This window comes from Peromyscus maniculatus, chromosome 3 (genome assembly GCF_049852395.1).
Source record: "Peromyscus maniculatus bairdii isolate BWxNUB_F1_BW_parent chromosome 3, HU_Pman_BW_mat_3.1, whole genome shotgun sequence".
In the NCBI taxonomy this organism is placed as follows: Eukaryota; Metazoa; Chordata; class Mammalia; order Rodentia; family Cricetidae; genus Peromyscus; species Peromyscus maniculatus.
Genome location: NC_134854.1, coordinates 162,309,992 through 162,335,969, shown reverse-complemented (window position 1 = coordinate 162,335,969; position 25,978 = coordinate 162,309,992). Strand labels below are relative to the sequence as shown.

At 39.9% G+C, this 25,978-nt stretch overlaps 1 protein-coding gene across 6 annotated transcripts in view; it reads left to right on the top strand.

The window, feature by feature from the left end:
* Window positions 1–327: 327 nt before the first annotated feature.
* Window positions 328–25,978, top strand: part of LOC121820837 (solute carrier organic anion transporter family member 1A5-like) — a 47,093-nt gene continuing 21,442 nt past the window's right edge. Inside the window, exons 1-6 of one of the 6 annotated variants that reach the window (XM_076568215.1) lie at window positions 337–404; window positions 635–747; window positions 2,850–2,991; window positions 5,499–5,631; window positions 7,872–7,978; window positions 12,588–12,734. In XM_076568215.1, coding sequence (XP_076424330.1) covers window positions 688–747; window positions 2,850–2,991; window positions 5,499–5,631; window positions 7,872–7,978; window positions 12,588–12,734 — 589 coding nt within the window. In that variant the 5' untranslated portion in view covers window positions 337–404; window positions 635–687. Of the gene's footprint in view, window positions 405–547; window positions 748–2,849; window positions 2,992–5,498; window positions 5,632–7,871; window positions 7,979–8,270; window positions 8,362–12,587; window positions 12,735–25,978 lie in introns of those variants that run through there. The other 5 variants (XM_076568216.1, XM_076568218.1, XM_076568219.1 and 2 more) reach the window with 5 other exon arrangements.

The window sequence follows — 25,978 nt, the reverse complement described above, 5'->3', positions numbered from 1 at the left end:
GCAAAGCAGGAAGCAGCATTCCTCCATGGCCTCTGCATCTGCCCTGCATCCAGGTTGCTGCTGTGAGTTCAGCCCTGACCTCCCTGGGTGATGAACTGTGATAAAGAACTGTGAGCAAAAGTAAACCCTTTCCTCTCTAATTTAGTTTTGGTCCTGGTATTTTTCACAGTAATAGAAACCCTGAGTAAGACACCCCAGCCTTAAGAGAGGTTTTTTTTTTTTTTTTTTTTTTTTTTTTTTTTTTTTAAGAATGCTTTGTAACAGTTCAGTAAACAAACAACTGTCTGATTTAATAATTTAACAACTGTTCTCCTACTGGGTTGCATGGTCCAGCTTTGATATAAGGGATTGTGTTTACTTTCTTGTAACTTATTATGCCATGTTCAGTTGATATCCCTGGAATGGTAGCTCTTTTTTTTTCTAAAGGGAAATGGAAAAGGCATGGATGCGGGGGTGGGGTGAGGGAGGTGGGAGAGGGACTGAGAGGAATGGAAGGAGGGGAAACTACAAGTCAGGATGTAATGTATACCAGAAAAAAAGGAAAGAAAAACAATACAACCTCAAATGAAAAAATAAATGACTTGTTACAGTTCAGTACATAATTTAATTAACAACTGTCTGTTTTCTTGCAAAGACAGCAATAAGACATTTAAAGCATAGACATCTGGAAAGAATCAGAAGAAAAACATGGCAGAACCTGGGAAAAGGGTTACAACTCATGGGCCAAGATGTTTTTCCAAGATCAAGGTATGGATTGTTAGCTTGTATGCCTGTATATGAGCATGAGAGTCTTTTAAGTAAGCTTTGATAGTCCTTGTAACATTGCTCAGATTACATGAAGTTTTCCAACACAAAAGCGATTTTACCCAAGTTGTTGTTAATTTTTTGCCTTAAAGAAATTGATTTTATAATTAGAGATATCTAACTAAGATAATTCAACCAAGACATTTAATAAGAATGCTTTAGAGGATTTTAAATGTGGATGGGATTTTAAATGTTTTAGGTATGTATTACATTTAAAATATGTAGGTTGTGGAATTTAGTCTGAGTACAGAAGTCAGAACCTTAGTGCTCAGCCCTCTGGGGTTCCTGATAGAAGATCAGGGGTCACAGCTAGGAAAAAGTTCTCCAACAGAAGTGCTCTGTTGATTAATATGCAAAAAAGACTTCATGACCCAGTCAGACAAATATTTTCTTCAAGCTTTGGCAATACTAAAATCACTGTTTTGTAAAGAAAAAGAAAAAGAAAAAAGAAAGAAAGAAAGAAAAGTCCGTTCTGTTCACTGTTTTGGTGGTTTTCAGCATATTAGAGACAATTGTCCTCATATTTCCAAAGGCATCTTTGCACTGCCGAATGTGAACTTGTATTAACTGAAGGAATTTGAGTTCCAAAGGAAATTGCTTCAGACTAGAGTGCTGAGGTGAACAGTCAGCAGGATTAGCTTTATAAATACAAATGTTGTGTAGCAGTGGACCTGAACCAGCATGGACACTGGTTTTGTTCACTTTCTGCCCAGAACCTAATGCTTTAGAGAAAGAGCACTGTGCTCACTACCTGCTTAGCTTTCTTCTTCAAAACCACAAATCAAATAAAACATCTCCTTAGGCTTGTTTTTTTTTAAATTTTATATATCTTGCTTTTAAATATAGGACCTGAATTATAAAACTCATGTGAAAATTAATACTGAAATTATCAAGTATCAATCACATCCTCTGAAGGATTTGTAGTGGGAAGAGAGAACTTCTCTGCAAATGGCATTTGGAGTTAGAAGACAAACTTCTAGAGCTGGAGTTACACTTTCTTACAATCATAGAGTCATTTTGAGCTATACTGAACTTGGTGTTCACATTTCCCAATTCTTTTTTATTCATTTATTTCTGTTCTCATTTATCCCAATTAATTGCTACTGGTGACAATAAATTTACAAGCAGTAAATACTCATCTAACACAGTATAATTTGTCTATTATTTCAGATGAGAAAACACAGAAGTTCCAGAAGCTGGGATGATGACATTTGCCATCAACCAGCTGCTGGAAGAGAAGGGAAATGGGGATCTCATTTACTACACCGCTCAAGAGTTCGTTAGTAACAGGCAGGTAGTGGGGAGTATTATCAAGACACAGCCACACTTCATCCTGCACCCGAGACCTCCAGAATGTTCTTGCCTGTGTCTTCATGCCATGAACACCACTTGGACTACTGAGATAAAGGTTTATAGGGCATATTGCCCCAGGAAGAAAAATAAAACAGGTCACGCTACCTCCATCAGTGAGAATGTAGCTTGTTCTCAATAATGTAGACAAAGAGGACCAAAAAAACAAAACAAAACAAAACAAAAAAACAAAAACAAAAACAAAACAAACAAAAACAAAAAACCAGCAAGTGTTGAACTGATCAAGAACATCCAGAGACCTGTCCTTCCTGCAGATAGAACAGAGTAGGCTTGCTGCAGAAATGATGCCGTGGTGTAATTCTGTGTTCTGTTCCTTCCCTTCTGTAAAGTGGATAACACTTGTCCTGCAGATAACAGTATAGTACTGAAGAGCCATCAATAGCTGCGTCTTGCATAGAATAACTGCCTTTCTTTCTGTGAGAATAAGGGACACTGATACATGAGCAAAGCCTACAGAACTCAGCACTGCTAGCCAGCTCTTCTAACCCTGCTTTTCCAGAGTTACGACACCATGACCGAGTAGAGATTACACTTTAAAGTTTCTTAGGTGTTCAAGTACTGTTTATGTTGGATACAATCCTCCACCTCATGGTAGAGGCTGTTTTATCAGTAGATCGAGGATATATAATCAGGAAATGAAGTTCTCACCTTTTCTTACATATTTTGCTTCCTAGATGTTTCTGCTGGCATTAGCAGTAGCATATGTAGCCAAATCACTATCAGGAGCTTACATGAATTCCATGCTCACACAAATAGAGAGACAATTCGATATCCCCACATCTGTAGTTGGATTGATCAATGGGAGCTTTGAGATTGGTGAGTGATTTTCACATTTATTTATTGTTAAATATTGGCATTCTCTCCTTATTTCCTGCATTAGACTATTGATCTGACTGAAGTACATGCTTCCTGATGTGATTGAATAGCCTGGTTTGGGTGTGAAGAAACCACTATTCAAATATCTCCAGGATAGCACCTAATTATTGCCACATACCCTCACATTATTTTGACAAGAGTCTGAAGATTTAGTGTATTAACATCTAATTCTATCATTTGGTAAATAAAAGAGAAGGTCTGGGCTTTTCTTTGGCATTTGAGAAGGTTGCTGTGGGAGCCTGGAGGAACTGGGGTCCTGAAGAAGAGAGCAAGTGCTTCTCTTCCCCCACTGCGTCTGTGAGGTTGGCAGCTGTCCACTCCTAGTCACTTGTAAGATGAGGGTGCTTTCCTGTGTTTGAGTTGTGCCAGACAAGATTGCTAAGAGGAGTGAATGAACTTTAGCCCCCGAATTTGTGTAAAAAACTACGATATGATAGTACAAAGGGTGAAGGAGGGAAAGATGCCCTCTTTAGACAAAGTGACCTGGAAGCCTCTTATTCTTGTTATTTCCTTCCTTCAAGGTGAAATTGTCTTTAATGTATTTAATCAAAACAGAATAGAGAAACAGGACTGTGAAGTAGTGAACCCACACTGAGGATGCGCCATCCTGTCTCCAGGATCAATCTCCTTAGTGCTTGCTCTGCCCTCTGTGTCCTTGGCCTTCACAGTGCAGTCAGGATGAATGCCATACATAGACCTTTCACAGATTCAGTCACGTTCTAGTGTGTTAGATGCAGCAAGTACAGCCCATTGGTTATGCAAGGTCTTACAGAACACATTGTGCTAGGGAGGTCAGTCTCCTGAAATAGTAAAGGTTTTCCAGGTGGAGAAGTGGACAGGTAAATGTGAAGGGGAGATTTGCATGGAGGATGAACCATCAAATGATTTGTGTGGGGATGTAATCAGCCCTGTATTATGGGAAGATGAAATGTGTTAGAGCATGATCCTGGAGAGATGTGCTAGGATGAGAAATGGGTAGTCTGTGACTTGCTCTACAGTGGATCTTTTATCCCTCTGGTGGAAGAGAGCCAGTTTAGAGTTAGAAGACGGTACTGATCTTTCTATGCTGAGGACTCATATTGAAAACCTAATGCCATATGATTTCAGGATAATAATTTAATTGCATAAAATGAAGCTTTATACTTGAAGAGGAAGCCAGTTATACGGAAGCAGAATTATAAGGACATTTAAACAGCCCATAAACCAGGAATATTTATGCTTTTTAAAGAGCAGGGTGAATCTTATCTGGATCTGATTTTCAAGTGATTATTGGCTCCATGACATTTTGCAGTATTTACAACTGTGATGTCAGAAGCCACTATTTATTCTTCTATTAGTGATGGAATCATGGCTGCTCATGTCACTACTGCTTCCTACTTTACCACGAACAGAAATATTTATGCCAGTTAATGATTATTGAAAATATTTTTCTCATGGTTCCCAGAAAACTTGAGTTTCTTGGAAAGCTAATTTCTGTGAACTCTAGTGTTTAGACTAAAGGTTAAAAAGTCCTGTTTAAATTAGAAAATATTAACTCCTTCCACCAGCATTGGATGTGATAGGTGACTTGGGGAAATCTTAATAGAAATAGTTGTGAGAGGAAGTAATTCACATTGGTAGGTGAATGCAGCACTTGGTGGATATTTTGTCAGATAGTTTTGCAAGCAATCTTCTCTAGCCTGGGCAACACTTTACCTCTCTCCCCACATCTTCCCATCAATTACTTGAGGGACACAGCAAGGCAATATAAAAGGCAATCTAAGCCTAATGTGAGGAAGGGATGCTTTTCCTCTCAAACAATAGAGATTTCAGATAAGATTCAGTGTGTTCAGGATGGTACACCCTTAGACTAGAAAGATGCCCAGAGACTTCAAACAGTGAGTGTCCTGGGCCATTGCCTTCTGCATTATGACCTCACTGACAGGGCTTTTAGAAAGGGAGACAAACTGTCATAGGTGCAATAAGGATATGGAGGTGGGGCATGCATCATACAAAATAAAACAGCATCTTTTCTACTTAGAACTGGAAGAAAAACAAAGTCTTTATATATTTTTCAAGTATTTGAGATCACTTAGAGATTTGCTAAGTCATCAAAGAAGTATGTTTGAGTTTTCTGATCTTTCCTTTATGCACACTATGAGCAGAGTAAATATCTTCATCAGGCTAAAATTATGTGGTTTGTGGAGGACTTGCACAATCCTGAAAGAGTCCTTAATATTTTCCAGAATGGAGAAGAACCTTCCTTCAGGGTCACAATTGATGTGTGTGTGTGTGTGTGTGTGTGTGTGTGTGTGTGTGTGTGTGTGTGTGTCCAAAAGCTCCCAAGCACCCATCCCTGTATCTTTAAGGTGGTTGTTTAAATAATGAACCCTTGAGTCCAAATGATGGAAAGGCTGTTGACTAAGATCTGCTTTATTGAAACAAGCGCTCTCATTCCTCTCTCCTAGGAAACCTTTTGTTGATTATATTCACGAGTTATTTTGGAATGAAGCTGCACAGGCCTCTCATGATTGGTGTCGGATGTGTGGTTATGGGCCTAGGGTGTTTCTTAATGTCACTACCTCATTTCCTGATGGGCCGGTGAGTACTCCAGTCCTTCATGATATTTTAGGTTCAACTTTTACTTACAGAAAATGAGGCTCAGAATTTTTGCTCTGGGAGGAGCACTGCTTCCCCAAAGTTCAGAATGCTAATATGGAAATTGGAAGATATATTCTCCATTCTGCTGGTGTGATCTGTGACTCTTGCAGCCTGGGTCCATTTCAGGTCCAGTCCTGTCCACTGTGAAGTGGGAATTTGAGACATTGCTTTCATGAAGTTGAGACACCGAACAGATTCTCTGAATCTGCCAAAGCTTGTGCTGAGTCCTTCATCAGGACTATTTAGACCCTACAGTTACAAGGGGTCTACAGTGTGACATAATCACGGGCCAGCAAGGGACAGACCGATGTCAAGGCTGATTTATTTTTGTGTTTACCAATGTATCATAACACAGGAAAGTATAAAAGTGAAATTATGTTGTGGTCCCCCCCCCCCACTTTCCTGCTTTCTGGGGAAAGTTTTCAGTTCTTTCTTCTGTTTGCCTGTGTGTCTTTTTAGTTTTAACACCTTAATATCCAATGATACACAAAATAATATTTCCTACCACAGAGTCATGCTATTCTTTGTTATGGAGCTGGATTCTTTCTCTAGACTGAATGCTTAGCTCATGTCCCCATTAGATTGACTCTCCGAGTCTCTCCCCGTCTCCCTAGCCCTCACAGGCTGGCAGGGTGAACTTCCCTCATAACAGGTCAGGGCTGCACGGTTGTCCCGGGCATGCCTCTCGCTGGTGTCTGCTGTTCTCCACCTGCCTCTGAACTGCAAACCTCTAGGCCAGCTCAGTGCCATTTCCTTGTATTTCCCCGTAGTTCTTTTCTTATGAATTTGCTTCTTCCCTCCTCTTCCTCTTCCTCCTCCCTCCCCCTACTCTTCTTCATCATTTCCTTCTTCTATCCTTCCTTTTGTTTTTAAGATCTTTCATCAATTTGACGTGTGTCAGTGTTTTCTCTGCATGTATACGTGTGAACCATGTGTGCGTCTGGGGCCCACAGAGATCAGAAGGGTGTCATTTTCCCAGGAAGTGGAGTTAGAGATGGTTGTCTGCTATCATGTGGGTGCTAGAAAATGAACCCAGATCCTCTTCAAGAGTAGCAAGTTCTCTTAACCACTGTACCATCTCTCCAGATCCCCTTTGCTTTGCTTTTCTGAGACAGGGACTTGCTATATAGGCCAGGTTTGCATGGAATGTACTATATAGCTAAGACTGGCCTCAAATTTTTGGTGATCCTCCTGCTGCAGCATTCTAAGTGGTGATACTTTGGTGTTTTGCTATTAGCATTTTTGGTCCCATGACACTGTATTGTCAGGTGGATTCTGCATCTTTTGTTATGATATGTGAACTTTTTCTTTTGTTGGAGTTAATGCACACACAGGAGATTGATTGTTTGAATTCTCAGAAAAGAAGGGTAGGACCACAGATCAGAGAATGCAGAGTAGCTGTCTTGATTTGATATGTTGTTTTGTGTCGTTCTAAAGCTTTTGTCTTCTTAATTCTACTTCAGGGGGCCTTTTTATTTTTTTCTTTTGTTCTTTATCTCACCCCAATTATTTCTAGGAAACAGTCATTTAGAAACCACAGAGTTGACATTAGAAAATCTGGAAGCGATGCCACCTACTTGTAGAGAATTGAGAGCTAACTGTAAAGAAGAGGTACATTTTGGGTGATTATCAAGTTCTTTTGATGATACTGATTTCTTACCTTTATTCATTCAAGTTCGTGCTCTCTCTCTGTCTCTCTGTCTTTCTGTCTGAATGTCTGTCTCTCTCTCTCTGAGACAGGCTTCAGTGAAGGCCATGTATTCTTAAAATTGCTGTATAGCTGAGGGTGGCCTTGAGTTTTTCATTCTCCTGTATCTACTTCTCAAGTGCTACAGTGTCAGGCATGGGACACCATATCCAATTCATGCACTTATGGATTTATTCCTGCAGATACCTGTCTTGCCTATTGTAATGAGTCAGCTTTCTTTTTCTATTTATTTATTTATTTATTTATTTATTTATTTATTTATTTATTGGTTTATTTGTGTGTGTGTGTGTGTGTGTGTGTGTGTGTGTGTGTGTGTGTGTGTTCAATGTTTTTATGATGATGACAATGACTGTTGTGGAAATGTGTCTGCACATGCTCTGGATGCTATGTTTTCAGACAACAGGAGTCAGTAATGTGCAGATGCTCCCAATGCACTCAGTTACTCACAGCAATGTTTCCTGTGTCCACACAGATATGAATATGAAAAATCAATTTCACCTGCAAGCAACTTGTCCTCAAACAGCTTCTTGTGTTCGGGAAACAAAACCCAGACCTTAACGCCACCACATGACCCAAAAGGTTGACTAATGCTTCTTATTGCTTTCTGCTCAGACACTGGTCCACAGAATACTCTTTCATGAAGGGCTTTGAATGTGACACTGGGTTTAGTAGGCATGTAAGACAAATGGACAAACTTTATTTCACTCTTCAGAAAATGGAGTTGTCTAATAATCTAGAACACTCTGCCTCATAAGATTGACTATTCTTATTAAGACTCCTTTGTTTCCTAAAGTGGGTGTTTTAAAAATAAGCCAAAGATATCCACTCCATCACCATTGCAGAATTAGTCCACAAGGGAAAATGGCTTAGAAGGATGGATTTAGACACAAGATGAGACCTATGTGATTGGCCTAGTTTGGTTTCCTGTTGCTGCAATAAAACATGAACTAAAACCAACTCAGGTAAGACAGAGTATTTGTAGCTTACAAATTGCAGTCCATCATATGGGAAGCCATGGCAGAAATCTGGGGGTAGAGACCAAAGCAGAGTTCAACAATGAGTCTTGCATACTGGATTGCTTAGTAACATCTTTTGTGCTGCATAGGCCAATCTGCCCAGACCTGGCACTGCCCACAGTGGTCTATGCTGTCTTTCATCAGTTAACCAAGAAAGAAAAAAAAACACCTCATAAACATTCATTCCCACAGCCTAATCTGATGAAGACAGGTCCTCAGTTGAGATACCCTCTTCTCAGGTCTATCTAGATTTGTGTCAAGTTGACAAAATCTGACTATGGCAAAGATTGTCTAATAGGAAATATAACCAGAAAGAGGCTTCTCCGGATCTGTGCTATGCACCTGATGCACCATGGGAACGCAGGTACCTATGTCACAGTTCAGAATTTCTTGATTACCCAGGAATTTGCCTTTCAGTCTCCTTTTCCTTCTTTAACAGAGACATTACTTTGCAGTTCGACCTAAGAGTTGTTTTCCCTCAGTTCCTAGGGGCCCAGGCATTGTGCTCCTGGCTCCTGCCCTTCATATGCTATATTATTAATTTTATATCACTGTGATCAAAATCCCAAAGAACAACTCAAGTTAGGAAAGGGTTGTTTTTTCTCACTGTTTTAGAGGGTTCAGCCCATGGTACCTTGGCTCCATGCTTATGGATAGAGTATCATGGTGACATGAGTGTTGGCTGATTCTGTTCTTCACTTCTTTTGGGGCAGGAAGAATGGAAAACAAGATATAGGAAGTGGCGAGATATAGCCTCTGTGAACATGTCACTGCCATGACCAACTTCCTCCAATTAGACCTGCCTCCTATCTTTTAGTACTTATCAATACTGCCAGTATCATGACTCCATCAACAGATTAGTTCATTGATGATTATGTGAGAGCCATGGTGATCTGTCTCTGTACATGACTCACAGACCCAGTCAGATGTTGTGTAAAAGTACATACTGTATTATTAGTTACTTTTCTTTGAATTTGATAGAACACCATGAACAAGGGAATGAAAACACGGGAGAGTTTATTTTTGCTTATAGTTATAGGGCAATGGTTTTCAACCTTCCTAATGCTGTGATCATATAATATAGTTCCTTATGTTGTTGTGACCCCCAGCTATAAAATTATTTTTGTTGCTATTTCATAACTGTAACTTTGCTACTGGTATAAATTGTAATATAAATATATGATATTTCAGTGAGTCTTCCAGATGACTCACTGTTTTAGAGGGATGAGAATTCATTAAGGCAGAGATAAAGGCAGCAGGATCAGGAAATGAGGAGCTCATACCTCATTTGCAGAGAGAGAAAAGTGGAAGTGAAGTGAGGCTTTAAGCTCTTGAAGCTCATCTCCAATGACATTTTTGCTTCCCCTCCTCAAATAGCACCACCGAAGGGGACTGAGTATTTAATACTGGAGCCTCTGGGGGATATTTCCATTCATAGTTGTACATCATTCTTACAGAGGACCTGATTGGTTTCTAGTACTGACATCAGGTTGCTCACAATCCCCTGTCACTCCAGTTCTGGGAAATTAGGTGCCCTCTTCTGGCCCTCCTAGGCACCTGCACACATAAGTTGCACATATGCACATGAAGGTACACACATTTACATATACATTTTTAAGAAATATTAAATTGTTGACTTTTCAGCGGACCTGTGCAGATCTGCTGTACTTGGGATCAGGATTTGAGAACCTAGAAGAATGGGGCGGATACAGTCTAATGCTGAGACAACCTTGCTTCAGTTTCAGTGGACTTTATACATGAATGAAACAATGAAAGCAATGGTCTCAAGAGGGTCATTTGAGATCAGAAACACATGTAAATAAACATCAGTAAGCACATACTAAATGTTAACAGAGCAGCCTTTTCCAAAACTTTCTCAGGACAGGCCAATTTAAACACAATTGCCTGGCACAGACTGTAGATTATATCTGGGAAAGTGTGAAAGCAAGGCAGAAGGGAATATCCAGATTCAAGGCACACTGACCAGGTTGGCTTCTATAGCTATGTTCTCTCTTCCAACAAGAATCAACATAACTTATGAATTTAATGTAGTTGTTTGTCACAGGTGCACAAAATAATGTCTATGAACAATCCAGGGAATGAAATGCTCTTGAGGTAAAGGGCCCTCTGCCTTTGTACCTGGAGCCTCTCTCACAGTTCCTCAGGGTATTTTTCACCATGCATCATTCTTTTGGCTGTGTTCCAACAAAACTCACAGATGCTAAAGGATCCAACAAGTCTCATGGACACTTAGTCTGGAGCTGTCTCAGCAGAATCACTTCAGGCCAGAACATCTCCATTTTATCATGGATCCATGCCACAGAAATTGCAGCAGTTTCCAAAGCTTAGACTGTCATTGTTCTCAGGGAATCTGTGGAGACCAAATTAACTTGAGAATCAAAGAGCAGCCATCTCTGAATCTCTGAGCCTCAGCAACCCTCTAAGTAAAGCAACCAGAAGCAGTGACTTCAATGGTAGCCTGTTCTCACCTCCTGCACTGACATTTGAAAAACCTCCCCTTGTGCTTCTTGCGTTATGGTGGATAAAGTTAAAATCTTCCATGTGCAGAGGCCCAGCAAAGCACTTGATTCTTCCAGTGTCTGATACTTTCAGTTCTGCATTAGAGGAGGGTTTATAGTCTCCCTGTGATCTGTAGACAGAAATCATCATGTTCATCAAAGATAAGAATCCAAGTACATAGAGATGGAAACTGATTTTACTGAACAAGGAGTAAGAATTAGACCTCATGATCCAATACTGCTTAGAAAATTTATGGGCAGCCACTGTCCAGTCCTTCAGGACATATTCTGCTTCACATCCTTGAAAACACAATGTCCAGCTTCCCTAGAGAGTGGAAGTTCATTTAGCTTAGAAAAAAATTGGGAGGTGCATGCAAACCTTCAAAGATTTCTCCTTTTGCCTTTCAATTCTCTTTGGACTAGTTTGTGTTATTCCATTGATCATCTGCTACTCCAACTGTCTTGATACTTAATTGATAGTAAATGACAGAATCTATTGAAAAACACAGTTGGTATTCAGTTAAACTCTTTAGTTTTTACAGAATAATTGAGGCTGTAGAGAATTCCAACTTCTGTCTGTGTTGTGTAAGTACAGAATGAATTGTTAGAGACACACATGTGCTAGTTTTCCTTCTTCAAAGTTATGGAGGATACAGGCAATGCCCATATTAACTTACTGGATCCACTATTTGCTGGAAAATTGAGTCCCTGGAGGTGATGGGAAGCCCTTGGTTATATTGTTTGCCTATTTCTATGGTGTAGATTCTCAACCAATGTTGTGAACTGAACACTGACTTGGGAAATGGTGTCTATCTGTAGAGTCATCTCTCCCATCCAAGAGGGAACTGACTCCAGCATAGCACTTACACTCCATTGCAAAATATTCTTTCAAATACATAGTAAGGGTGACTCACTGATTCACAGACAGCATTGTTACAGAATATTATTTTAACTAGGAAAAGACGTGTTACATTTGTTTGTGCTCTCGAATATTACTTTAGCCATGTGAAGGTGTGTTACATTTGCTTCTGCTGCCTTTGTTAATGATGTAAAGATGTGTCACAATTGTTTCTACTGATTTGTTTAATTATGTAAAGTTGTTTTGTGTTTATTTCACCTTGCCTGCTTAAAGCACCTGATTGGTCTAATAAAAAGCTGAACAGGCAATAGCTAGGCATGAAAGGGATAGGCGGGGCTGGTGGGCAGAGAGAATAAGTAGGAGGAGAAATCGAGGATTGAAGAGAAGAAGGAGAAAAGAACAAGGAAGAAAGAGAGGGACACACCTGGGACCAGAAGCCAGGCATTGACCAGCCAGCCAAACACTGGAGGAATCAGGGTTGTAAGACATACAGAAAGAAAGAAAGATAAAAAAGCCCTGAGGTAAAAGGTAGAGAAAGAGAAATAGGTTATTTTAAGTTAAAGAGAGCTAGGTACAAATGATCCTAAGCTAGGCCAAGGATTGATAACTGATAAGAAGTCTCTGTGCCATGATTTGGGAACTGGTTGGTGCCCCCCCCCAAAAAAAAAGCCTTCTACACAGCACAGTAACATAAGTTACTGAATGGTTATCATGAACTTGTGCCCTTTAGAATTATTACAGAAAATTTTGAACTAACTGTCAAAATACTCATACAGTTTTCTGTTTCAATGCAGAGTGCATGAAAGAAATTAAATCCTCAATGTGGATATACATAATGGTAGGAAATGTTATCCGTGGAGCTGGTGAGACTCCCATCATGCCCTTGGGTATTTCCTACATAGAAGATTTTGCCAAATCTGAAAACTCCCCTTTATACATTGGTAAGTTTGAAAACCAGACTTGGGATCATTATTAGCATAGCATAGGGTAGAAATCAGTTATTGATTTGGACACATTGTGGTTTCCAGAACCATGAGCTGAGTGCTATGGAACCATTGGTCATAAGATTATTCAATGGGGGAACTAAATGGTAGCTCCAGACAAGCTGCTTCATCACGCAGCTTCTCACTGTTGGAGATCCCTCTGACCTATGGACCCTGGAGTCTTCTGATGCTGCCACATTATCCCTAAACCGTTAGAGATCCAGCAATATTTCCTGGAACATGTTTCTTAGCTTCAATTGTTCTTTTCTATTTTTCTGCTTTTATGTTCTTATTCTTTCATCCATAAGTTGTTACAACTTCATTATTGGCCATTTTGTGTTTGTAGTATTTTAAAATATAGTTTTACATTTTTTGTTCCCCCTCTCTCTGTTTCTCTATCTCTCTGCCTTTGTCTACCCCTGCCTCTCTCTCTCTCTCTCTCTCTCTCTCTGTGTGTGTGTGTGTGTGTGTGTGTGTGTGTGTGTGTGTGTGTGTCTGCCTGTGTGTGCACTTTCATGCCAGTGTGGTGATCCAAAGACAGCTTTTGGGAATCGGCTTGACATCCTCTGGCCAAGTGTGGTGGACAAGTGATTTTTACCTGCTGAGCTGTCTGCCTGGCTCTGTAGGTTTTTTTCTTTTTGCATTTTTGTAAACATTTTTGCAGTTTAAAACAGCATTCAAAATATTATTTGAATAATCCTGTCTTCTCAACCATATTCACCAACTGATTTCTTATTTTCCATCTGCACTTTTTTTACTAATCAGGCCTCTGCACCCTGCTCCTCTTTGGAGTTAATGACAGTTTCCTTCCTTATAATCCCCCAGCCTAGACAGGGTTATTTAACAAATAGCCAAGTCATTCTTTTAGTTGTATTACTTGAAATTATAAAAAAAACAACTGTGCATCTTGCAGGCAAGAGTCAATTTAGTGTTCACCTTCTTATGTTTTCTCCTAAATGATCTAAATTTTTATGAATAATTTGCTTATGTTATTGAGTCAATCCATCTGTAGTTGATTATAAATCATCCATAATCTTATATATATGTATATTTTTCATTCTATGTATACATATTACTTAAAAAACAACAAAACAAAAACCAAAGAGAATAAGAGATCACAGGAACAAGTTTAAGATTAATCAAGATGAATTAAATTATAAAAATAACTTTTCCACTTTCTGGAAACTTACTAGTTTGACAATAATCTTTTCAGGTGTGTATCTAGCTAGTCATTCTCTTTAGATTTCTTCACAGACAACTAAGAAAAAAATACAAGCACTTTCCTACAATAAACTGTTAGGCTATAGATCTCTTTATCAAAACTCTAGGGAAAAATTATATACATATGAAATGTAATGATTGAGAAGAAACCACATGCTCGCCTGGCTCAGTTAGGACTGGGCATGAGAAGGAGGCCCACATGCCCCCCTTGGGGCCGCTTGCTCCAGGCAGGTAGGAGAAACCACAGTCCCATTCAGTGCCACTCATTATGGTGAGCAAACATATGTTGGGGAGAGAGAGAGCAGGGGAAGGCAAATGGTTCATGTTCTATGGAGAGAGGCAGATCTGAAAAGGTGAATGCAGTGAGGAGCTTGCTGAGGTGGGTGGCCTGCTTGCCACCTGGGGCCATGGTAATGGCTGGGCCTGGGCTGCTGCCAAGGGCCATGTCTGGGTCCAACGCCCTGCTGCAGCCACAGTCTGTGTTGATGTCCAGGGCTCCTGTTACCATGAAAGCTGTGAGGATAGAACTCACGGATTTGGACCCACCCCTCATTAGCTGCAGCTCTTGGGAGAGTGGGCTCTGCACCTTGTAGTGGGTAGCCATTCCAGCTTGGATCTGGAAGTTCCATCCCCCATTGAGACTCTGGCAACTGTCACGCCTATGAGGCAGGGCAAGGGGAGGCGCCTGGAGACCCGAGAGCTGGATGGGCCAGTGCTCTCTCTGTGTGCTCTCTCTATGCCGGGACGCTGAACGGTGAAGGTGGACTGTACAGAGCTCTGGAGAACACCGCTGGACTGAAATACACCTTCCCCAGACCCTGCGACCTACCTTTCACTTAATTTGTGAGTTACGCCATTAAATAAATATCCTTTTAACTACGTGGAGTGGCCAAAATAATTTCTCCAATATCTGGCGCCTGTATTGCAGTCCAGCGGTGTTCTCTGGAGCTCTGCACAGTCCACCTTCACCGTTCAGCGTCCTGGCACAGAGAGAGCGCTGGCCCATCCAGCTCTCAGGCGCCTCCCCTCGCCCCACCTTATAGGCGTGACAGTTGCCAGAGTCTCAATGGAGGTTGGAACTTCCAGATCCAAGCTGGAATGGCTACCCACTACAGCACCTCTCCAGGGCGGAGCAGTACAGCTGACTCTGGTGATGGTGGGTGTGGGTGAGCTGGCCCCGAGAATATGAGAGTGGGATAGCTGGCCCACCACACTATTCATCTGTCATGCAGTAGTGTGGGTGAGGGAGAGCTGACCACACACCCCTACACCTCCCTGTAGATGTAACCAATCGTCTTATTAAAATAAGAAACACAGAGCCAATGTAAAAGAGAAAGCTGAGAGGTCAGAGCTCAGAGATAAAATCTTACCTCCTGCAGTGCTCCTAACTTCCCCGAGAGAGCTACTTCCTGTTTATCTGTGTTTAAATAGTCTTTCTGTTCTGCCTTCTCATTGGTTGTAAACCCAACCACATGACTGCCTCATCACTGCCTTTAAGTACCGCCCTCCAGGTCTTAAAGGCGTATGTCTCCAATACTGGCTGTATCCCTGAACATACAGAAATCTACCTAGCTCTTCTAACCACCACACTCTTGCTATGGCTCTAATAGCTCTGACCCCAGGGCAATTTTATTTATTAACATAAAATTAAAATCACATTTCAGTACAAATAAAATATCATCATATTTCCCCTTTTCTATTTTAATAAAAAGAAAAAAGGCAAAAGGTTATAACTAACAAAAGAAAAACTATATACAAAAGTACAATAACTATATACAATATATACAAGTAACAAATACCTAAATGATGTCTAGTCCATTTGTATTTGACAAATCAGAGAAAATAATTCCCTTATCTATCCTATTTTAGTAAGTCCAAAATGTATCTAATTCACTTTCTATCCTAATTAATCTTCAACTATAACTAACTGATCTTCAACTCCCTCAGAGACCCAAGAAGGAAATAATATTAGCTAACAAAAATAAAAACAGGAAGTGCACAAAAGCAACTTCCAAAAATTTTGAGTTGACAGAAACAGCCAGCTGCCTGGACAGTCACCTGAGGTTTCTTCGCAGTGTTGGGGCATCATCTTCAGCCTATAGGCTTATCATATCTGACAGACTCATTTGTGAAGTAGGTTGTACACAAGGTCAACAGTTCAACCTCACATTGAGTGAGAGCAGTCCACGTACCAGAAACACCTGAATTCCACTAGTGTCATGTCATGATTCAGGATTTTAAATTCTGGAAATTGTTGATGGTTTTTGAATTCAGCTGTCCATTCTTCTTGGCTGTGTATATATGGCTTTATCTCAGCATCCCCTTCTTCTCCACATCCCTCTATTAAATACCAGTCTACTATTGAGAGGCATGGTGAGCTTTCAGTTGCTGTTCCATTGCACAACAGAAGCCATCGGCCCACTGCCTGTTCAGCTGCCTTCGAAGAAAAGGGCACTGTACCTTTTCCGGATTGTGAAGGCCACTTCAGGGATGGTGCCATATTGTCCTGGCCTCAGAAGATGCCTTTGGATAAAGCCATAACCACACTTGTTTTGGCAGGAATCGGTAGTCCTTTGTTTCGTGTTCTGTCTGTCCATTTTGTCCTGTCGATTTGAGGATACTTTGTTGTCCAGTGGCTAACTTTTGCCACAATGAAAGTTAACTCCATATGCAGTTTCTTCAATGCCCATATTTTCTCTGAAGTAGATTGGTACTACCAGGAGCCGACATGTCTCAAAAATGAAAAATTTCTAAGTTATTAAAACATTTTAAATGCCATATTCGGTAGATCTCTGAAGGGTTTGAAGATGACCTGTCTAAAATATATCTGCTCAATTTTTAAAACATATCTAATATGACTACAATTTCTATTGTAATGTCTAACTACTTTCATTTCTTTATATCCTAATAGTTGGTAATAATGTAAAGTATTTAAAACTAGTAATTGTCTTTTTCTTTTCTTTTCTTTCTTTCTTTCTTTCTTTTTTTTAAAAAAAACAAGAACCTTAAATCTAATCTCCTTTGCTTAGCCTTTTTCCTAACCCTTGACAAGAACTTGTAACCTACCCCCCTAAATAATGAAAATTATCCAGGACCCAAAACCCATTAAAAAGACCAAAAAAACCTCCCGCCCCACACCACCTCTTTGGAAATGTGGGCGTCATTCTTAAAATTGCTTCCTGCTGGGTATGGGCGAAGTTATCTTTATCTTGAAAGAAAAATTTAGGTTAATTGTCAAATTCTAGGAAAGGTAACTATATCCTTCATTATTATCCAGTCTGTGTATAAAGCCAAAGTTCAGAGTTTATCTCAAGTCCTTATTCAAGTAGTCTTTGAGACTGGATCATCTCAGCTAGTCATCTCAAAATTGCTCTGAGCACCTTGTAATTCAAAGCTGATCTGTAGATGATGTTTGTCAGTTCAGTGATATTATTATTGTCCACGTGGAATTGTTGTTGTTGTGGGGCCCCATCTTCTTCCTGGAGACTTCAGTTGATGTTAGGCCTGGCCGTGATTTCCTGCAGAAAACTGATAAGAGACTCGAACACAAAGACATATATATGCAGCTAATTGAAGCCTTTTTTCTAGAATTAGTTAGTACTCTATATGACCATTCATATCTTAACAAAGTTTAAAATGTATATATATATTAATCTTGTAAATTTTGATATAAAATTTATACTTTAAGAAAAGTTTAAAGAATCAGAATAGAATCAAAGAGTTGAGATTAGTAATAGAATAGTCCCTTAATTAATTTGGCTTTTGTCCTGTCCCATAGCAGAAGATGGCTCTTTTATTCTGGCATGATACAGGGAGTTTGCATTTTCCTTTTAACAACATGCTTGAGTTTAAAGAAGGAGAGAGCCATTCTCCAACTCCAAAGTCAGCTTTAAATTTTTATTGAACTGGGACTATTAGAAGACCAATAGTGTTAAATCTTTAGAGAAAAGCAGAAACAAACATTTAAGAAGACATAAAATTTTTTAGATAATATATACCCATTCGCCGTTTCACTCTGTTTCCTGGGATAGATGATTTGTCCCTTTTCTTCAGTTGTCTCATTTGTCTTGTGTTCTTCAGATTCCTTAACCATCATTCTCCTAAAAGACAAAAACAAAAACCTTTCCCCAAGGCTAATTTTGGGGATGTTCCCTTTTGGCAAGTTATTATCTGATTAAATAAAAAGGCATGTGTTACTGGTGCAAGTTAGTTTAAATTGGATGTTCATGCTGGTTGATGAAATATCACCTCCTCTAAGTAAGAGGTTTCTCTTGTTCAAATCAAACCTTTATCAATTTTGATGGTACCCACAGCTTATCTTCTCCTGTAGAAACAAAAGCAAAACCTCGTCCCCAACGTAATACATACCCTGGTTTCCATTCTGAGGTCAGCACATCCTTAAAGTATATAGGCTGATTTAATTCTGTAGTTTTTTCTATTATCCAATGTCTCTCTGCAGCTGTTGTTCCTTTCTCATTGGCATTCAGAACATTCAAAGTTAATAGAGCATTATGCAGTCTATTTCTGGGGGTTTTTGATACTCCTTTCTGTTTATTTAGCATATCCTTCAGAGTTCTGTTTGATCTTTCTATAACTGCTTGACCGGTAGGATTATGTGGTATACCTGTAATATGCTTTATTTTGTAATAAGCAAAAACTGTTTCATTTTAACAGAGACATATGATAGAGCATTGTCAGTTTTGATTTGTGCAGGTATACTCATGATGGCCATAACTTCTAGCAAATGAGTGATTACAGAATCAGCTTTTTCAGAACTCAAAGCAGTTGCCCATTGAAATCCTGAATAAGTATCAATGGTGTGGTGTACATATTTCAATTTTCCAAATTCTGCAAAGTGAAACACGTCCATCTGCCAGATTTCATTCCTCTGAGTACCCTTTGGGTTACATCCTGCTGGTAATGGTGTTTGATTATAGAAGGAACAAGTAGGACATTTCTTTACTATTTCTTTGGCTTGTTGCCAGGTTATGGAAAAATCCTTTTTTAAACCTTTACTATTGACATGATGTTTTTTATGAAATTCAGAGGCCTCCAGCACATTTCCTATCAATAATTTATCAATCTCATCATTGCCTTGTGCTAGAGGGCTTGGCATACCAGTATGAGATCGGATGTGAGTTATATATAAAGGATGACTCCTTTTCCTGATTGTATCTTGTAATTGAATAAATAGTGAAGTTAATTCTGAAGCATCAGGGATAAATTCTGCAGTCTCAATATGTAATACCACTCTTTCAGCATACTGAGAGTCAGTTACTATGTTGAGAGGTTCTGAAAAATCCATTAATACCAACATAATAGCATACAATTCTGATTTTTGCACTGAATTATAAGGACTTTGAACCACTTTACTTAAATTTTCTGATTTGTAACTTGCCTTTCCTTGTTTGTTGGCATCTGTATAAAATGTACGAACTCCAGATATGGGTTTTTGCCGTACAATTCGAGGCAAGATCCAATCAGCTCTCTTTATAAAATCAATTCTGTTGCTTTTGGGATATTTGCTGTTAATTTCTCCCAAAAAATTACTGCAAGCTCTTTGCCAAGGTTCACTTTCTGTCCATAATTTTTCAATGTCCTCCTTAGTTAAAGGTACGACAATTTCTGCTGGGTCTATTCCTGCTAATTGACGAAGTCTCAATTTTCCTTTCCAAATCAAGTCAGAGATTTTTTCCCCATAAGTTTTTAATTTTTTATTTGGTTTATTTGGTAAAAATATCCATTCCAATATAATATCTTCCCTCTGCATTAATATTCCAGTAGGAGAATGCCTAGAAGGTAAAATAACCAAAATGTAATCCAGCTTTGGATCAATACGATCTATGTGCCCTTCATGTACTTTCTTTTCTACCAAGGCCAATTCTTTCTCAGCTTCAGGTGATAATTCTCTTGGACTACTTAAGTCCTTGTCACCTTCTAAGGTTTTGAACAAATTAGTCAGTTCATCATTTTTTATCCCAACAATAGTTCATAGATGAGAAATATCTCCAAATAATCTTTGAAAGTCATTAAGAGTCTGTAGTCTATCTCTCCTAATTTGCACCTTTTGGGGTCTAATTTTTTGTAGCTCTATTTTATATCCTAAATAATTAATAGAATCTCCTCTTTGTATTTTTTCATGAGCAATTTGTAATCCCCCGCAAGGCAAAATTTTCTTTACTTCTTCAAACATTCTTTCTAAAGTATCTGCATTTGAGTCAGCTAGTAAAATATCATCCATATAATGATAAATTATAGATTTAGGAAATTTTTTACGTATCACTTCCAATAGCTGTTGTACAAAATATTGGCACAGAGTTGGGCTATTTAACATTCCCTCTGGGAGGACCCTCCATTGAAAACTTTTAACCGGTTGAGAATTATTATAAGTAGGCACTGTGAAAGCAAATCTTTCTTTGTCTTTTTCTTGTAAGGGTATTGAAAAGAAACAGTCTTTTAAATCAATAACTATGAGAGGCCATACTTTTGGTAACAGAGTAGGCAAAGGAATTCCAGATTGTAGAGAGCCCATCGGCTGAATTACTTTGTTAATTGCTCTAAGGTCTGTTACCATTCTCCATTTACCAGATTTCTTTTTAATAACAAATACAGGAGAATTCCAAGGGCTGGTTGACTGTTCAGTATGCTGAGCATTTAACTGTTCTTCTACCAGCTCTTCTAAAGCCTGGAGTTTCTCTGTTGTTAAAGGCCATTGCTGAACCCATACAGGCTTGTCTGTTAACCATTTTAAAGGTAGAGCTGTTGGTATTTTTGGAAGATCATCAGTTGTTGTGCCCTGTTCTTGTATAATATGGATGGCTGGTGACCACTCAAAATAATGCCTTCTAATATTTCTCTCAGAAACATGTGCTAGTTTATGATTTGTTTCTGAGATTGGAGGGATTTTAATCTGAGTATTCCATTGTTGCAACAAGTCTCGACCCCACAGGTTCATAGCTATGTTAGCCACATATGGTTTTAATTTTCCTCTCTGTCCTTCTGGACCTATACATTGGAGCCATCTTGCACTCTGTTTCACCTGAGATAATGTCCCAATTCCTAACTGTTGAACGTTTACCTCCTGAAGAGGCCAAGTTGGATGCCAAAATTCTGGTGCAATTATGGTAACGTCCACACCTGTGTCTACCAGACCAGACAACAAAACACCATTTATTTTTATCGTTAATTTTGGTCTCTGTTCATTAATAGAAGTTTGCCAAAAAATTTTCTTTGTTTTCTCCTGAATTTTCTATTCTCTCTGTTTCATCATCCTGACCAGCATGATTTATTCCAATAGTCATTTGGTTATTTAATCGCTCAGAGCAGGGATTTCCTCTACAGCTGCAGGAAAGGTTTGAACTGGTTTTGCTATGGGTGCCTGCATGAGGCCCCTCTGGGAGTTTCCCAAAAACTGAGGCAAAGGATTACCCTGTCTGTCCTTTGTTGATCTACATTCGTTGGTCCAGTGTTTTCCCTTACCACACCTTCTGCATACTCCAGAAGGAAGGGACATTCTGTTGCCATTGTTCTTTGAAGAAACATTGCTTCTAGGAATGACCTGTTTACAGTCCCTTTTAAAATGTCCTTGCTTTCCACACCCAAAACATCTAACACTCCTCAAACCTTTTGAAATTACTTCTCCTACCCACGTATCATCATGCTCATCAGCCTCAACATTAATTGTTTCTCTAATCCAATCTTCCAAAGGTGCAGATCTTGCCTTTAACGGCCTGATTATTCTTTTGCATGCTGCATTCGCATTCTCAAATGCCAAAGCTTCAATTATTGCCTTACTAGCTTCTGATTCTGTGACCATTCTGTGTACTGCTGAAGCCAGTCTTTCTAAAAAATCTGTGAAAGATTCTTTTGGGCCTTGCATAACCTTTGTGAATGACTCAGGTTTTTTTCCTGGTTCCTCAACTCTGTCCCATGCATTCAAGGCTGCCATTCGACATAAAATTAGGGTTTGAACATCATATAAATATTGTGTTTGTACTGAAGCATATTGGCCTTCTTCAATAAGCTGATCCTGACAAACTTGTATTCCTTTATCCCTCCATTGTTTTTCTACATTTCTAGCTTCCTCCTTAAACCACGTTAGAAACTGAAGTCTCTGGCTGGGTTCCAGAACACCTTGTGCAAGGTCCCGCCAGTCCTGTGGTACAATCCTATTATATGTTGACCAAGAGTTTAACATTTGCTTTACATATGGGGATTGCATGCCATAAGATACTATTGCCTCCTTAAACCTTTTAAAATCCATCAGTTCAATTGGATCCCAAACATTTTGTGTAGCCATTTGATCAGGCATCTGCTGTACGGTTACAGGATAAATTAACGGTGACTGTGTGAAAACAGGCTTTCTTTCTGTAACCTTATGATCCAAACTTGAACCAACTTCACTGTTAATTTCTTCTGTCTGAATTTTTACAGGTTTAACAAGTTTTTCTAAAGCTGTCATCCTGGCACTTAAATCGACTATCTTTTTAAATAGTAAAATGAGAATAAGCATGGTGATAAACTGCATAATTCCCATAATACTAATCTTTTCATATAGTTGTTCCATTGTCAGACTGCCTAAAATTTCAAACAAAACCCAATTTTCTTCCAATGTACACAGGAAACCCATTTTTTTAAATGTGGAAAAAAATTTGTCTTTTAAATAGTTTCCTTTATGACTTACCAAATCTGCATAGAACAGTAGAAATCCAAGCAAATTTCGAAACAGCCACCTAGTGTCCTAGGTGTGAATCCAGAGAGAGAGAGAGACAGAGAGAGACAGAGACAGAGAGAAAGCAAGAGAGAAAGCGAAAGCGAAAGTGAAAGCGAAAGCGTAGCCGGCTAAAGCTTAAATCTAGCCACTTGTTCCCTCTTGGGCCGAGTCAAGGCTTGGCTTTACAGGCAGGGGCCCTGTTTAGCAGGAAAGGCCTGAGTTGTTTGTAGCACTGGCTTTAAGCAAGCAGCTCACAGCCTGGCCTGAGGCCAAGCAGACCTGGGCTGGGGCTAGGGAGCCGGCTGCTCCAGCTAGGGAACCGGCTGCTCGGGCTAGGGAGCCGGCCTCAAGCAGTTTTTAAGGGATTCTTGCCCCACGTTGGGCGCCAGATGTAGATGTAACCAATCGTCTTATTAAAATAAGAAACACAGAGCCAATGTAAAAGAGAAAGCCGAGAGGTCAGAGCTCAGAGATAAAATCTTACCTCCTGCAGTGCTCCTAACTTCCCCGAGAGAGCTACTTCCTGTTTATCTGTGTTTAAATAGTCTTTCTGTTCTGCCTTCTCATTGGTTGTAAACCCAACCACATGACTGCCTCATCACTGCCTTTAAGTACCGCCCTCTAGGTCTTAAAGGCGTATGTCTCCAATACTGGCTGTATCCCTGAACACACAGAAATCTACCTAGCTCTTCTAACCACCACACTCTTGCTATGGCTCTAATAGCTCTGACCCCAGGGCAATTTTATTTATTAACATAAAATTAAAATCACATTTCAGTACAAATAAAATATCACCATACCTCCCCTTCCCCTGGCTCCTCAACCACTTCTTGCCCTCTGCCCCTTGTCATTGCAGCAGGCAGCAGAGCTGGCCTCCGGGAATGATAGCAGGAGAGCCGGCCCTGCCACTCATCAGCTGCAGCACTCAGGAGAGTGGGCTCTGCAACCTGGGCAACACAGTAGAGCTGGCCCTGGAGGTATGAGTTAGGGTGAGCCTGCTCTCTGAGGGTGAGGTCACGAGAGCAGGAGAACTGGCCCTGCCCCTTGCTTCCTGCTGCATTGGATGAGCTAGCAAAGGCAGTGCTGGAGAGCTTGCCCTGGTTGTCAAAGATCAGGGAGAACTTGTGGTCTCATCAGCCCAGCTCTTACTCAGGCCCAGAACCAGGGATGTGAGTTGGCCCACCCCAACGTCTACCCCATCTATGAAACTGCTAGAGCATGCGAAGGGGCCAGTCCTGCAGATTCAAAGCTGCAGGATATCGAAGGGCAACAACAGTATATCCAAGAGGAGCACCAGTGAGGGCCCAGAGTCTATAACACAGCAGAAGACAGAGACCTCTTCCCAGAACAATGATTCATTACAAGGAACATTCTCAAGTAAAGACATATAGACTAAAGGATGTACTGTTTGACTCACTGTGTCACACTACAGCTTCCACAATAAGAATTTTTCTTTTAAATTTTACTTTATTTTTTTGGGGGGCGGATTGCAAAGGTAGATACCAAGGGATAGGAAGATGAATGCAATAGGAATGCATAATATGAAATCCACAAAGAACCAATAAAAAGTTAAAAATATAATTATTATAGTAAAGTGAGTAAGATACATAATGATTGAATCTTCCATTTAGTATGTAAATAGCTTAGTTTCATAAACAAATAGCTATATAATTACATAAATATTATATATATAAATAATCAACTAACTGAAAAACAAATAAGAATTAAGAATGCATTTTCATGTATCCCTCTATGGCTTAAGAAACCAAATGTAAAAACTGAGAATTATCTATGCTAGACAATAAGTTTAATAAAGAATAAATGAAGTTGCCTTGGGAAGACATATATTTCCCTTGAATCCATAGTTCCACACAGTGGGGGATTCTTCTACTTAGTAGGTAGGGTGAAAGAAAGAAAAGTCGAACAAAAGTCCATGGAAAGAAAGTAAACAGTAAACATATAGTTTGGAGAGCTGTTAGGAGGAAGCAGATGATGAAGAGCTGGCCAACAAAGTCAGGTACATTAGGAGAATAAAGATCAAAACTGGAAAAAGTGGTCTATGATGGAGGTCAGTTGTGCCAAGAGAGTATCTTAGACTCAGGAAGATCTGAGCAGAGTGAGAGGGGAGGAGTCAAGGCAGACAGTGCAGGGCAGGAATGAACAGTGGAGCTGGAAATCTTGCAGGAATCATTGGATAGAGGGCATCAAACAGTGTGGAGTGTTAGAGCAAGGAAGACAGAAGGGTTTGGTATTGAGAAGTCAGGCACATGGAGGACTAACCCGTAGAACCACAGGCAAGGAGGAAAAAACAAAATTTAAAGTAAAGACAAGGCAGAAGTTGAAGTTGTTTGTATCTGTTTTTTCTGTGAGTAGGGATGGCTCAGCAGAGATTCTGAACCCAGATAATTTGGGAGATGCTGGTGGTCTTTTCAAAGAAGTCAGGTGATGTTGGAAGGGAGCAAAGAAATGAAAACAATAATAAGATAAGAATGAAGACCAGAGTGGATGGGGAAGTGGGTAAATGGGAGTTGGGTGGAGGAAATAGGAGGAATGGAGGGAGGGGAAATTATTTTCGGCATGTAAAATAAATGAAAAAAAAAAAACATGTAAAAAGAAAAAAGAAAGAGGACCAGGATAGCATCCAAGAGAAGTGCTGTTATGAAGACACATTTTCTCTTTCGGAGGAAGTTTCAGAAGAAGAACTTTTATGAAGACACATCACAGGAAATTCATCACAGCTCACACTGCTTGTGAAACTGTGCTAGTTTCATTTCTGTTGCTGTGAGAAATTACAACTTTGGAGAGTAAGGGGTTCATTTGACTTACAGTTCACTACAACAGAGAAGTCACAGTAGCTGGAGCTTGAAGCATCTGGCCACACCCACAAGAGCAGAGGGAGTGAATTATGCATGCATATGTCTTTGCTTGCATGGTTGTGCTCAGCTCTTTTCCCACTCTTACATAGCTGATGACTCCCTGACTAGGGAATGGCACTGCCCACAGTGGGCTGCTTCATCTTAATGTGGGGATTAACAAGGTATCTCCATGTAGTGAAAAGGGGGTTTATTTTGGGGGTAATTTACAGCCAGTAAAAGGGTTGGTTACAGGATCTGGTAAAGGTGAGGTGAAGTCCAGCGGGGATCTCTGGAGAACTCTGACTGGGTCTGCCATCCAGCATCCAGGATCACAAGGAACCAAGAGGACTGGCACATCTGGATCTTAGGTCTTAAGGGCTCCTTTCTCAGCCCCATCCTGGGGGCAGGTCATA